The sequence below is a fragment of the Notothenia rossii genome (assembly GCF_949606895.1).
Source record: "Notothenia rossii genome assembly, chromosome: 7".
Lineage (NCBI taxonomy): Eukaryota > Metazoa > Chordata > Actinopteri > Perciformes > Nototheniidae > Notothenia > Notothenia rossii.
In genome coordinates this window covers 37,151,423-37,166,486 of record NC_136905.1, presented here as the reverse complement: position 1 = coordinate 37,166,486, position 15,064 = coordinate 37,151,423, and the positions used below count along the sequence as shown (strand labels likewise).

The 15,064-nt window shown below is 38.7% G+C and overlaps 2 protein-coding genes across 10 annotated transcripts in view; one reads left to right on the top strand and one right to left on the bottom strand.

Annotated features, from left to right (window-relative positions):
- Positions 1-416: 416 nt before the first annotated feature.
- Positions 417-9,091, top strand: LOC307045756 (uncharacterized protein). Of its 4 annotated transcripts, XM_079691692.1 has the most exons (8): positions 538-5,221; positions 6,518-6,612; positions 7,283-7,324; positions 7,430-7,539; positions 7,958-8,056; positions 8,409-8,467; positions 8,579-8,622; positions 8,823-9,090. In XM_079691692.1, exons 4-8 carry the CDS (start codon positions 7,446-7,448, stop codon positions 8,875-8,877), a joined length of 351 nt encoding a protein of 116 aa, XP_079547818.1. In that variant the 5' UTR covers positions 538-5,221; positions 6,518-6,612; positions 7,283-7,324; positions 7,430-7,445; the 3' UTR covers positions 8,878-9,090. The 4 variants fall into 4 exon arrangements, 2 of the variants coding, with proteins under 2 accessions (XP_079547818.1, XP_079547817.1); XR_013809982.1 differs by having other exon boundaries at positions 417-5,221; positions 6,518-6,683; positions 6,882-7,324; positions 8,409-8,622; positions 8,823-9,091; XR_013809983.1 differs by having other exon boundaries at positions 419-5,221; positions 6,882-7,324; positions 8,409-8,622; positions 8,823-9,091.
- Positions 9,092-12,124: 3,033 nt separating this feature from the next.
- Positions 12,125-15,064, bottom strand: part of LOC307013648 (uncharacterized protein) — a 344,030-nt gene continuing 341,090 nt past the window's right edge. For all 6 annotated transcript variants that reach the window (XM_079641116.1, XM_079641119.1, XM_079641118.1 and 3 more), the window contains 5 exons: positions 14,766-14,883; positions 14,564-14,660; positions 14,279-14,473; positions 13,940-14,116; positions 12,125-13,832 (listed from right to left, as the gene is read on the bottom strand). The gene's annotated coding sequence lies outside the window, so the exon portion shown is untranslated. The remainder of the gene's footprint in view (positions 13,833-13,939; positions 14,117-14,278; positions 14,474-14,563; positions 14,661-14,765; positions 14,884-15,064) is intronic.

Sequence of the window (15,064 nt, the reverse complement as noted above, 5' to 3'; positions counted from 1 at the left end):
GACCTGATGGTAATTGCTTATACAACTTGTTGGTAGTTAATGGAATGATTCACTTATTGTACTGTTGTAATATCAAACAATATTTCAAATCAAGGACAAACATACTTCACCTTAATTACATTACACAGGATTTCAAAAGCAGACCTGCTTTAATTTAAATGATTAGAATTTGTATGAACAATATCCAGCTGTGAATGATTCAGAGTATGCTAAAAGACACAAACTAACTATATTTTGGTAAAAGTGAAAAGTTATGATTACATTTTGAATCAAATCCTCCGTCCTCCTTGCCCCTAGCCGCCTCTGGGGTCAGGGCCTCCAGAGAAAGTGCCCTTTCCCCCCCCCCCCCCCCCCCTTTTTAATTTTTGTATAAATGAATATGTATCTATTGCTGTTTGCGCACAGTTTCCCTTTCCAAAAATATATTGATTGAATACAAAATAAAATTATCAGGTAGGGAGATTAGACTGTGAAGTTCCGATGCTCTGTCTACCCTCCCTCCCTCCACGTCTCCTGCACAGCAGTGCGACAGCCATCGGCAGTCCCTTCAGACAGACAGGTAGCAGCACCTCCCACTTTACTGTCCCATGTTATGCCGGCTTTTCTTGGCTTATTTTGAAGGTGAGTGGAGATGAACACATTTCTAAACTGCCAGTGCCTCAAGTTTACAGCTAATCAGCTGAAAGACAATAACATATATTATAGGCTACTAGCTAATGGATAAGGTAGCTCAAGGTTTAGCAAAGGCAATTTATCATGGGCATACAGGCTAATGTACTGTACTTAAGGGGAGACACTTAAAGTGAATACAATAAAATGTGTATCTAATTACGTCATAACAATCACCACAATGATCTGCAAATTAGGCGTTAACTTGGCCTAATTAAAATGCGCTAATTTGCATGCAGTTACCAAGGCATTGTAGGTGAAAAGGATTTAAAAAAAACACATCACCTCACAACTTCCCCAGATATTTACTTACGTCGTCAGTATTTTCCCCTGAAATGTTATGTTTAAATGCATATAAGCTTTAAATCTATAGATGAATTCAGACATGGTAGTAAGACGAACACCATTTATATGTGTTTCTTGGAAGTTTTATTTCCATTCGAGTGAAAGAAAACATGGAAGCAAAATAGACCAGAATAACAAAATGTACATGAAAAACGATATTTTTTCCTGTAATGTCCTTAAACAGTAACTTCATAATGTTGATTGTTGGCTGCTCATTTACAGTAATAACTATAATTGTTTCTAGTTTGTTGTCTGCTCTTGTGCATTGTGAATACTAAAGAAGACCATTGTCTCTGTGTTAGCTGATTATTTTGTAGAATTCTGTTGAGTATTAAACAATTGCGTGAGTGTGAGGGTATTCAAATAAATTGGTCTGTAAGTCAGAGATGTACAACTATATTTAACTGTTTGTTTTAACTTTTCTTTAAATAAATGATTATGGGAAGTGCCCTTTTTCTCACTTGAGCACCCGCCCCCCAAAATGTCTGTGCCCGTCCCTGGTCTTGAGTCATTCATTCACTTATCCCAGCTACTCTCTCTCTTCTCAATCCAACCCGGTATCACGGCAGGACGTGAACATGTGACGATTTACCGTGCTGGGAGACGTGAATATGTCACGGTTTTGTCCCTTCAAAACGTGACAGTTACACGGTGTTGTTAACCCATGTTAACCAGTGGAGAAATACCCGGAAGTGCCAAGCAAAGGCTCTACCGCGCCTATTGGTTGGTTTTTATTGTCCAAATTAGATGTTTTTAATTTATTTTGTAATCCTCACACTCGATTTTGCCGATGTTCTTGTGGCCCTAGCTGGTCGACAACTCTTTCAGCAGAAACAAAGGCTACATTCATGTATTATATCGATGTTAATCCCCTTCAAGCGTGACAGTTACACGGTATTGTTAACATGGAGAAATACCCGGAGGTGCCAAGTAAATGGTCTACCGCGCCTATTGGTCGGTTTTTATTGTCAAAATGAGATGTTTTTAATTAATTTTTTAATCGTCACACTCGATTTCGCAGATTTTCTTGTGGCCCTAGCTGGTCGAAACCTCTTTTAGCAGAAACAAAGGCTACGATGTTAATCCATTTGTGTTGTTGTGGAAATACCGGACGTGACGTTGTGTGATCGCTTAGCAACTGAACTCCGTGAAAAATAAACACCACTAAGGTTCAAGGGTCAAGGGTTTTTGTTATCAGATGCTAGCTACAGTGTAATTTTGGCATTTCAAATCTTAGATCCCGAGCTCCTCCAACAGTGCAACATAATATAAATAGGACATAATAAAAAAAATAATAAAGATAGATAAAAAATAGTGCAAAATGCACCACTTTGGGTTCAACTGATGAAACCAGTAGATTCATTCATTTATTTATTTTTGTTGCCCCAGCTAAATCGATATTAATCCATTTATGTGGTTGTGGAATTACTGTACGTTACATTGTGCGGTCGCGTAGTAAGTGAACACCGTGAACACATATCTACCCTACTTTTATAATTTTCTAATCATAAATCTAATGGCCAGAAGCAAAATGCTAACGTTATGCTATAAACGAACTACAGACCATGGATGTATAATCAGAACCTTTAGAATAATTACCTTAAGAAGTACACCAAAACATAACTGCTAACAATGTAAATGCTGTGTTGGAAACAAAGTTAATGTAAGAAAATGTTGAGTTAAATACTTTTGGCACTGTATATACAAAGCTTGGAAAAATGCCTATTGTGGCTGTCATACTTGCATACAGTGCTAACTAATAGTATTGTGAAGAAATGTCATGTCAACCATCTACAGACTGTTACTGCACGCTGATTGTTGTGGTCCTATTTAGGACAAAACGTTCAGAGCTGTCCTTGTTCCAGTCCGCCCCTGATTGATTAGTGCTTTAACTCATAAATTACACCCAATGTTAAAGCTTGTTGATGATATGTGAGATTGTAAATTGTCATGCATTCTAAAGTGTTCACTGTATTTTTTTCCTTCAACAGATACCAAACCAAAGCAAAATCAAACAGCACTTTTAAGAGCCTTTTTCAATTTCTTCTCTTCTCCCTCCTCAGAGCTATATTCCCTACATTTCTTCCTGTCTTCTCCCCATTTTTAACATGTTCATCTCTATCTCTTTACCACTTTCTCTTTTGTATTTATACGCGCGCGCGCGCGCGCACACACACACACACACACACACACACACACACACACACACACACACACACACACACACACACACACACACACACATAGGCCTGTCGCGATAATCGATAAATTGACTTATCGTACGATAAATAAAAATGGACTCGATAACTTTTCTGAGCTCGATAAATTGCCGTTTACATAAAGATATGACCAGCATTTTAGCCTGGAGCGCTGTGGTTGCCAGGCGCGCTGTGATGGGCGGGGCTGACGCACAGCCAGGTCAGGACACTCCGCGTGCACGCGCAGCAGCGTAGCAGCCAAATTAATAATATAGCGACAAGCGGGAGACAATGTGTGACTTACTCGCGGGGAATTTAAAGTGAAATGGAATTGGTTACAAAACCTAACTACACATCTCGATTCTCCGGTGTGGCAGTATTTTGGATTCAAACCAAATCAACGAGGCGAACCTACGGACTTGAATGAGCCGGGCGGTGTGTCGCATTGGTTTAAAAAAGGTAGCGACAAAAGCAGGCAATACCACGCATTTTAAACCACCTAAAACACAACCACCCCATTCCGTTTTCCCAGCTGGGAGCAAACACGGCAGCTGGAGATGGAGAGCCCCCGCCCGACAATGCAAACATGTTGGTGTTCCTTGCTCGAAAACTTAGAAAAACAGATTGGATATGGCCTGTTGAGGCATCCGGGTGTTTGACAGTGGACTGTACACCTGACTGTTGTTTTAAGGAGGTTTTTTTTGCTTGTGAGATAATGTGTGCTCATATTTATTTATTTATATATAGAGAGAGAGAGCTCTGTTTTCCAGCCTGACTCTATTTAATTGATTGTTTTGGTTGTGTGTGATTTAATTAATTTATTATAATTTAATTAATTTGTTTTATTTATTATATATAATTTATATATTTTAATATTATTTCACATTTCATTTGCAATGTTGAATGTTAAATAAAAAGTTATGTTTGAAAGGATGTACTTGAATTATTATTATATATTATCATTATGTCTAAAATGGTCTTAAAACGGCGCCGACAATATTATCGTTTATCGCAATAATTTCCATAAAAATGTATCGTCCAACAAAATTAATTATCGTGACAGGCGACACACACACACACACACACACACACACACACAAACACACACACACACACACACACACACACACACACACACACACACACACACACACACACACACACATACACACACACACACACACACACACACACAGGTAGTTGTGCCCACAGGTAAGAACTTAAACTTTTCACGATTTATATATAGCATTACAATCGACTAACAGTGTCATATATTTATGTCTTTGTTATGCAAAACTTACAGGGAAATTAAAAATGGTCTTATTCGAGCTGGTAACACAGTAGACGACGTTGCAGTGTATTATACTGTAGTACTGCTATAATTCTAGATTATATTATAAAAACAATTTTATATGTAGGATTTCAACAGATTAACATTATCATATATTTTCGTCAAATTCAAGATAGTGCTTTTACAGTGCAATGTCATGGTCAAGCTTGTAAGATAGTAGAAGTTGTGTAGCCTTACGTTTCGATGAAATAATATTTTACCGCTGAATTTTAGCTTTGCTTTGAAATTGTACTAAAACTAAGTGAGGGGCCATTATTGCATTTATACTAAATTAATTTACTCAAATTAAATAAAAATGCAAGTGTTTTTATTCTATTCTAAACAGGATACAGTTTTTGTTGTAGCTTGGGGAGGGACTTACAGTCACGGACTAGACAAAGGAAAATAAGTCAATATTTGTATTTGATTGCATTCTGAATTTGAAACCCAGTTTTAAATTACCTTGTCTTTTATTTGTCTTTATCTCCAAAAGAATGCCAGGACCAGGTTCCACTTCGAGGCAATGCTCAAAACTTGCAAATTCTGCAAGGCGGTGCAGCCCCGTAAACTGCGCCTTAGCAAACGAATGGACAAGTTTGATACGAAAGCAAACACCTGGGTCCAGGCACAAAAAAAGAATAAAACTTCATCCCACCTGAGGGATCAAGCTGCATTGGTGGTATGTGATGGACTTTTTTTTTTGTTGGCCTGCATGCATAATTAATAACAGCCCTGTACTTGTTCATTCTGGATTTGGAAAAAATATTTACATTTGATACAGAAATGTAATATCTGACCATATCTGATCATAATTACGTAATACAAATCTGCTGCTCAAAGCCCTAGGTAGAAATGGGCTTTGAGCTGGTGCACATTATGCAAATTTCATGACCTGCATGAACTGTGTGCCCCCAAAAAATGTGACTATATGTACATTCAAGTTTTAAAGCACTGTGTCACAGCTAAATACATTTGCACTATTTAATCATTTATCCAATTCAACATACATTCGAAATAGACATTTCATCAGTGTGTCTGCTCCCTGTCAATACAACTACTGTAGACACAGGGATAAGTTATGTTTATTTAACTTTGGCGAATCATCGCTGAATTTGATTCAATGTAATTGAAAGGTACACTGTGTAATAGTGAGGTTTCTAAATTGCAACCAACTGAGTACCTCTCCCTTTATAAGCCTGTACAAAAACCTACAGTGGCCATCCATTGCCATAACAACATGAAAGGCCTTCTCTAGAGCCAGTGTTTTTTTTCTTCCGATTGAAGTACTGTAGTAACACGGCAAAGAGAAGAGAGTGAAATAGAACGGCTCGCTATGTATATATGAAGGGCTTATTCTAAGCTAATCACAACAAAAAATAGTTATAGGTGATTATACACATTCATGGAAACCTAATTATGAATACCATAATCAATTATATCTTACAGAACCCCTATAAATACTCCACAGTGTACTTTAGAGATAGAGATATTATCTCAACACTGTGATTGAGCCTGTGCCCAACAGCAGAACATCTAGTATACTTGTAAGGAATCCAAGTGAATACTCACCTTCTAGTAGTACAATTACCCCACGCACAAGAAAAAATACTGCAGGTGATCAAAAATTGCAACGTTTATGTTGTAGAATGGCTCTAAACTTAATCCCACTTAGAATCTATGGCACTGTTCATAAACCACAGTGCTGCTCCAAAAACCTAGATGATATATACAGTGTAAATTCCGCCAAGAGAAATGAGAAATGCAATGCAGAATAATGTTCAAAGCTTCTACTTGCTGATCGCAACAGTCTTAAGACTGTTAATGCATGCATACAAAAAAATGTCTTTGTTATTGCATAGGGTTGAATATTTGTGCAAGCAGTGTATGTGATTTATTTTTTAACAACTGGTTTTGCCTTTGTAAATAACCAGGGTATAATTGTTCTGAAATAATGTATATTTTGGCTTGTTGGAAGCTGGAAACATTTCAGGCCCTTGGAGCCAGAGGCGTCTTGTTCCTAGCCCGGCCTGGAATAAAGAAGGACTGGACCTGCGAAGTAATGATGCCAAGGTGCAATGTCAGCAGCAATGCCTCCACCTGCCTCCGAAGGATGGAGGTGTTATTTGAATTTGTTGTGAAACGTATTGTTATCTGTTAAAGTGAATAAAGAAATTATTAAGTAGGTAGTACTGTAACTTACATTTTTGTAGAATTAACCAATAATGTCCATTGACAGCAATTAACTTACACCTCTTCCTTAAATCAAGCATACAAATGGGAGAACTAGTGAATTACATGATGTTGTTGATGCTATCCAAAGCTTATTTTCTTTAATCTAGGTTGGAGTCATACAGAGCCTGCAGCAGCCTCCGAAACCCCACAGCCTCCTGCGGAAAACTCGCCAGCCACATATTGTTTTCTGACTATATTCGTTATATTAGGATTTTATAAACAGCCAGGAGCTGACCATTCAAAATGACATTTGTTGAACTGCCTAATGAGACAAATAATGCATAAGAACTTAATGTCATTACTTTTATTAGCACTTATGAGGACATTCCTATTGGTGGGTTTAGAGACCAATGTTTTTTTTTTCTCTGGTAAAATTATGTTTGCATGATGCATTGAGTGGTTGTACTTGATGCAATATAAACTTGTGTTATTTTTGTAAGCTTCAAGGTCATTGTCACTTTTAACAGCAACTTGTATGTTTTACAAATTGTAACCTTTGTTTTTTCAGAAGTCGCCATTGCCACCGCAGACACCCCCACCAAGTCATCTGGTAAGTAGCACAGCATAGTTCATCGCAAATTTCAGTAAAATAGGAGGTTCTGTACATTGAAGAAGGTGGCGTACATCAATTCTACTCTTTCTACTTCTATGTAAGAAACCTATCCGAGGAGATGTACACCCTGACACTCATCCCTGTCCCAGCTGCAAGCACCTATTCACTCCCTTCACCATCGGCTGCGTCCCAGCCAGGGAAGAGGAAGAAGGGTTAGTGTTTTGTTTGTGTGATTCATTACATTTTAAATAATGAGTGTTGAGTGTTATTTGCCCTCTGGCATCATGGTTTATAATAATAGCACTTGTCATTTAAATGCACCTTTCAAGGAACCAAAGGTCATTTTACATATACAGCAGAAAAACAAATACAACACAATTCACAGATATCTTAGGGAAACCGTCTTTCCATAAATAGGGTGTGATTTGTCATAAAGTCACAGATGGACGCTAACAAAAAATATTATGAAAGTTATTTAAGTTACATAATACACTTTGACATAATCCATATTTGAAGTCAGTAGATCAGGAACATGAAGGGCAAAAATCATCTATAGCCCACAGAGGTTGTGATGCTATCTATGCCCCAGTCTCTACCGTCACTCATTTAACTTTCTTACATCTGTCACAGGTTTGCCCACAGAGCGCTCCTCCTCTCCAAGACTTGCTACCTCTGTAGCAAATGGGTGTAGCAGTACCACAGGTGAAGGGATGAAGAAGAAGAATAAGGGTATGTTTTGTTTTTGTGGTACATCCTACTGAACAAATAAATAGCTGTATTCTCCCATTCACGCGCAAGTCCTTTTGCACACAAGATATCAGATCCAGGTTTCCATAATCCCTCTCTTTTTAATAACCATAAAAAAACATAAAAGTTTGCTCAATGACTTGTCTTTATTTATAAGGTGATTAGAAATTATGTTTCATGAAATAAAACAAAAAGGAAGTTGGACACAAATAGGCCACATTGCAGATTAGCTAATGTTCTCTTCCTATATGAAAGTCATTAATCAAATATTTGTGTGGAGGATGTCCAAACCTTTTCTTCATTTGTTTATAACTTCTTATTTGCACCATTTCAGGCTGCAGAAAATGCTCAAGGCAGCAGATATTCAACTACAACGGAATAAAAGACAGAAGGGTAGAGAAGATAAGATGTTGAAACTGACAGAGCATGAAGCAGCAATGCATTTACCCGTAGTCGCTGATATGGCTAACACTTGTTTTTGTCTGTTTGTGTGCCCGTGTGTAGGGAAGAGAGGAGGTAATGGTCTGCAGGCTGCCTTGCGCATCATGGTGAGAACACAGCTCTTTGGTTAGCTTTTTTTTAGACTGTGCGTTATAAATAAATGTATTACTTCATAACTAGTTTACTATCAGGCTTCTACAAAACTGACCCTAAGTAATTTGTTGTTTTATGATAACTAATGCATATGAAATTATCTTGTGGCACATGCAATGATCTTATGGTTGTTTTTATTCATTGTGTTTTTCAGTGGGAGAAAATGGGAAGACACCTGGGAGCCTGCCAGTCAATTCAGTGTCATTTGAGTGTGTGTGTGTGTGTGTGTGTGTGTGTGTGTGTGTGTGTGTGTGTGTGTGTGTGTGTGTGTGTGTGTGTGTGTGTGTGTGTGCGCATGTGTGTGTGTGTGTGTGTGTGTGTGTGTGTGTGTGTGTGTGTGTGTGTGTGTGTGTGTGTGTGTGTGTGTGTGTGTGTGTGTGTGTGTGTGTGTGTGTGTGTGTGTGTGTGTGGATGGGTGTGGGTGGGGGGGGTGTGTGTGTGTTTGTGTGTGTGTGAAAATACCGATTTGTTTTATTAAAACATTTCCCTTTTTGCAACATGGAGTCAAAGGCTTCAATATTGTGTACTGAGACACTACTACACCACATTTCAAATAGATATAACCCATGAAATAATATTATAAATATTTAGGGATTGAGATTGTGAAATCTAACAAGTACCTTTGTGTTAATCTGAACAATAAACTGGACTGGTCGGATCACTGCTGCTATCTACCAGAAGAGACAGAGCAGACTGTATCTGTTGAGGAGACAGGTATTTTGGAGTGCAGGGGGCACTACTTCAGACCTTCCATGACTCTGTGATGGCATAAGCAATCTTTTATGCTCTGGTCTGCTGGGGCTGCAACATCTCGGCTGCTGTCAGGAAAGTTACATGTAGTTTGGTTACAGCACCAGAATGGACAGGGTGTGCAGACACAGGAGAGCCGAGTCAAGGGTAAAGGAGCTTTGCATTAATTGCATTTATATTGACCCGAATGGTCTACAGATTGAACGGGACTTTAGTGGCACTAGATCTAGGAATAGGCAATGTAATTTTTTCACCTAGTTGTATCCCATAAGTGTGCACCTTACTGAGATTAAGGAGGTAAAACGATATTCCCTTGTCCTTGATAAACCAATCTGACAACATGAGAATTTCTGTTCCAGTTTGTTCTTAATGGCAACATGACCGCAACACATGCTCTTTGTACCAAAAGGACAAAAATGTAGATCTGAAATACACACCTACATATAACAACAAAACAGTTTGACTTCCTAGCTGACAAAACTCCAACTGAGTCAACACAAAATGCGGTCAGTGTTCGGGTCAAATCTGACCGATTTACTACTTTCATCAATCAAAACTTTTTGGTTTTACATTCGATTGTATTAAGGTTTATGATCTCCTTCACAGTAGACATTTGAACATATACAATTGCTGATCAGCACTTTCATTGCATTTTTGATGATTTAGTCAACTTTTTAACACCAATGACCGCCATAAAGAAATGGAATTAGTAACCATCCGGATCAGATATAACACACACACACACACAAACACGCACACACATACATACACTAGATGTGTTTCCCCCCCTTATGTGCCCATCCCCCCATGTGAATCACACCTGGCACACACAAACACATAAACACAGAAGTATTCTCTCCGCTATGTTTGACAAACCCCGTGACGAGTCCTCAAGCTCTGTGATTGGATGTTTGAGTGGCAGTGCGCCGTGGGTTACGCCGAGCGTCGAACAGGCAGCACTTTGAAATGGGATGGAACCACGGCAGACTATTCAAAACTGGATTCGGATGGGTCCACCACCCCCCTCCCCCAACCCGTCCCCAGAACTACACATGCTGGCTATTGTGTGTTTCGCAACCATGTTCGCAACATGTTCTACGGCACGTCTCGACTGGGAATTGTAGTTTTAAAAGACGTTTTAAGAACATAATAAGAAGTTGCCAGTATTAAAACTGTGTACATCCCTGGAGGTTTAGGGGATAGGAACACTCAAATGTAAAATATATAATTAATAAATGGGTGAAAATTGCTTGTGCCCATAATGGGCAGCATTAATATATATACCCTCATGCCAGCTAAGGTCAGAAGAGCTTTATTTAACAGCTGGTCTTATGTCTGTGACCCCTCCTGTTGTTAATTGATAAGCCTGAAACATGCACTTGTCAAGGTTCAGAGGCAAATTTTGTAAATATGGCAGTAGCCATCGATCATCTTAAGATAAGATATACTTTATTGATCCCAAGTTGGACATTTTTTCGTTACAGCAGCATGTGTAACATTTGTAAATATGCAGTGGTGTTTATTTGTAAACGATTTAGTATAATCACACAAATTCTGTGTTTTATATTTAATAATTCTGTGTTCTTTATTTATTGATTGTTCAATACCTGACAAGGCCGGAGATGAAAAACCATTAAACTGTCATATTCTGCATATTTCTTATACTATCTACATACATCTTATAAGAGTATAATACATATGTATAATATCAGTTAAAATAAGTGCTTACACATACAGTAGTTAACTTGCAGGAAAGCAATATATTAGTACTTAGTCAGGCTTAATATTTATCTGTATAGCCTACCCCCAAAGCTTTTTTCTTATTCAAAAGAAGACCTTAACCTAAAGTATTCTTTAATGTTTAAATAAAGCTTTATTAGTGTGTCTGACTGTGTCTCCTATTAATATCTAATAATAAAAATAATAAAATTCAATAACGTGATTTAACCACTAGGTGTCCCTTTCTATCAGCTGTGCACCTTTATGGTGTAAATACAGCCTTTCTACCAATTGGATCAAATATAAAAGTCAGCTGAATTAGTATTGATACTGGGGCAGTTTTGGCGGCAGTTCTTCCTGTTTGTCTAGAAGTCTTCTCATCAGGGCTCTATATATAGAGAACTACGGCAGATATGTAATATTTAATGCAGCCGAACCGTGTATTACAATGCCGTTATGTGATGACTTTCAAAGAGAAAAGCAAGCACACTCGGAATAAAGTATTATTTTATTTTTATAAAATGTTTTCGGATTTCACATCAACAGGAAGTCCGGTTAACTAAAATGTCCATGCGGAACAATACCACAACCCATAGATCCGTGGGTGAATAATGTCAATCACCCATAGCAATCACCACATTACACACATTCCTTCACATTTTAATTTACATTAAAGTATTTCGTGAGGCCTTCTAAAATGTTTTTAAATATGATTATATATAATATAATTAATATGTTAGCTGATTCTGTGGTATGCATTTTGTTTAGCTGCTATGCCACTTTAGCTGTAACAAGCGAAAATGTCCCCGCTGTGGGACTAATAAAGGATTTCTGATTCTGATATGAGCCAGTTGAGGTGTTGCACAGGGTGTCGGAACTTGGACACACTTGTATGTTTTCTTATATGTAGCTGAATGCTGTTGTAATGGTACATTCAGAGGGTGTGACGAACATTGAGACTCCTGTGACAGGCTGGTTGATGGAAAATGAGTTTATTTTAATAAAAATTAGTTATGAGAAACATTAATAAGACAAGATATGAGCCAGTTGAGATGTTGCACATGGGTGTCAGAACTTGGACACAGCTTACATTGCCTCTTATATGTAGACGAATGCTGTTGTAATGGTACATTCATAGTGTGAGAAACATGACAATAAATGTAGTATTTTGTTAACTTGTGTACCTGTTTTACTTTAAGAAAGCCAGGTGAATACCTGTCGGACTATGGGTATTGGATAACATCTGTCCAGTTGGAAGGAAGTGGGCTAAAATAGCATTTATTTAATCAGATAACAGATATGTGAACATCAACAAAGAAATTAGTGAGTTGACACGTAAACCATGGTTTGTGAACTTCAATTCATATAGAATTTTTATTTTGTGTGTTTTTTTGCGCATATGTATCCCAGTTCACAAAGGGTAAACAACACACAAGTTCCAGGGCAATCGTTACAGAGTTTTCAACACAGAAGTGATTTAGCCAATCAGAATGCAGATCCTGCAGCACCGGAGGCAGGCTTTACTGCACTCGCAATGTGACAATGAAGGGAGAGTTCTGCTTCTGAAGATAATAACTCATATAAAACCTTAATAACTCAATATAATGTTTTCAACACTAAACGGCAACACTTTGTAGTTGTAGGTAGGTATGTGTGTGTGTGTGAGTGTGAGAGAGGGCCTGCTCACGGAAAGCTGGTTGCTGACACAGGACTCCCGAATAGGTGAATTGTGGTAAAGAAATAAAAAAATTGAGAAAGTGCATCTCTGTCAGCAAAGCTTCTGTCAGTCAGAGGGTTAGGTAAAGGTTGAGATAGTTATCATGTGAGGAGAATTAACTAAAATACAATACATAGCAATGTTTGAACCAACCTTAGTCATGGGTTTGTTTTAAATACAAACGTTTACATATCCTCACAAGCCACATTTTTAAGGATTGTTCAAGGCAATTCATTCCAGAATGTTCACTTAGTTCAAAGAAGCAACATGCATAGTAAGATAACAACTTTTTTTCACATTATTTGAAGTGAGAAGTTGTGTGTGAGAGTGCACACAATGTTATTGGTTGACGATAACTGGCCTCTGAGTCTGGTCTTAATACTGGTAGGAGAGGTTAAGTACATTTCAGTCAATATCATGGTGTGTGACATGAACAATAATTCTGACTGAGCAGAGGTATGTGTGTCTGTGTGAGGGAGGGTGTGTCTGAGTGTGTGGGTCAATTATTGTAAATGTTTAGATGTTCATGTTCTATGTGTGAGAGAGAGTGGCACATAGAGGAAGAGACTGAGGGAGCACACAGAAAGGAGAGAGAGAGGTGGGGGGACATACACCCAGCATGTGTGCCTATCTGTATGATGTGGCTCTTTGCAGTAACACAGGGAAATTATTGGCTCTCAACCTCTAACTGGTTGGCCACCCCTGCTGTACACCCTAGTGTCCTTCAGGGTAGGGTGGGGGAGAGAGGCACTGTACCCCAGCGTCCTTTCCTCAAGGAGGGGGTAGGGTGGGGGAGAGAGGCGCTGTGCCCCAGCGTCATTTCCTCAAGGTGGGGGTAGGGTCTTCCTCACTGTCATCACTGATGTCACTGTCTTGGTCATGGTTCTCCACAGAGTCATCAGGCCATGTAGGGGCATTTGGTCCGATTGCCAGGCTGTAGGCCGAAGAAAGATGCTGGATGTGCTTCTTGAGTCATGTCTAGGGCAGAACATAGAGAATAGAATAGTGAAAAGGCATCTCATTTGTGTTACTAGTACACACTGTGGATGTTAAGTAGTATTTGGTTATGGCATCATGGAATTTACCACTATGTCCTCCACATGACACATGTTGCATCTGCATCCTGATCTTGTCAGCCTGACTTCTCAGATAAAGGCAGTGCTGCCTCATCTCCCTCACAATTATGGCCCTCTCCTCCACAAGTCTCCTTTTGCCCATGTAGGCATCAAAGACTTTTTTTTGGGCCAAAATGGACACCGATTCTGAAGAGAGAGGAACAGCAAGCATACCATTACCGACCAAGACATGCACCAGTAGGATAAGTGACCGGTCATAGTCCATTGACTGGGAAGCTGGTGTTATAGGTCTTGCTTAGTGCCAGAAAATAAACATATTATATAAACACAAACAAGAGAAGCTCTTACCATCACTTTGCACTTCCCATGGCTATATTAGTCTGTCTGTTGTTTGCTGTTCTGCAGACAGTCTTCTCTCCACCTCTTCTTCCTGGATTTCTCCTTCAGGAGGCTGTCCGGTGTTGTACTGGCGTATTGCCGCTAAGAGTTTGGTCTTTTCCTCCCTTAACCTTTTGCGACGCAACTGCCGAATCTTATTGCTGTCTATATGACGTAATTGTGAAAAAGATTACAAAAACAATGTTCAATGGAATTTTTTAATTACATGACTGCAACTGAATAATAATAACTTACCAGTTCTGTCTATAGAGGCAAGCTTTCTTTTGGCACAGCCCTAGAAATAGCTGCTCAATGGACATCTGGAGAGACTGATTGTCGCCTGATGTGTTGTCTTGGGTAAATAACAAGAAACACAGTTTGAGGACAAAGAAAACATAGGTGTTAATACTATACGTTAAATAACAATGTTATATTATCAAGTTAGGAAACAGCATACCGTTTGTTGCCCAGTCTCTAACATCATTAACCCATTGTTGGACTTTGTCCTCAGGGCATCCAAGCTCTTCGCAGGTGTCCTTCATTTTTTGAGTCTCACCCTCCAACATTGTGACTGTCTGTTGTAAAAAAGATGTTGCCGATAGAGATGTATTTTCAAGATTTTCACCCAACTTTCCATAACTTTTCATGTCTTGAAAACAGTAATTAATCATTCAAACTTTTCCAGACATGCGCAAGCACTCAGTATCCAACACTTTACCAGCTTGGACAATTATTTGTTTGTGACAGGTTTGCACA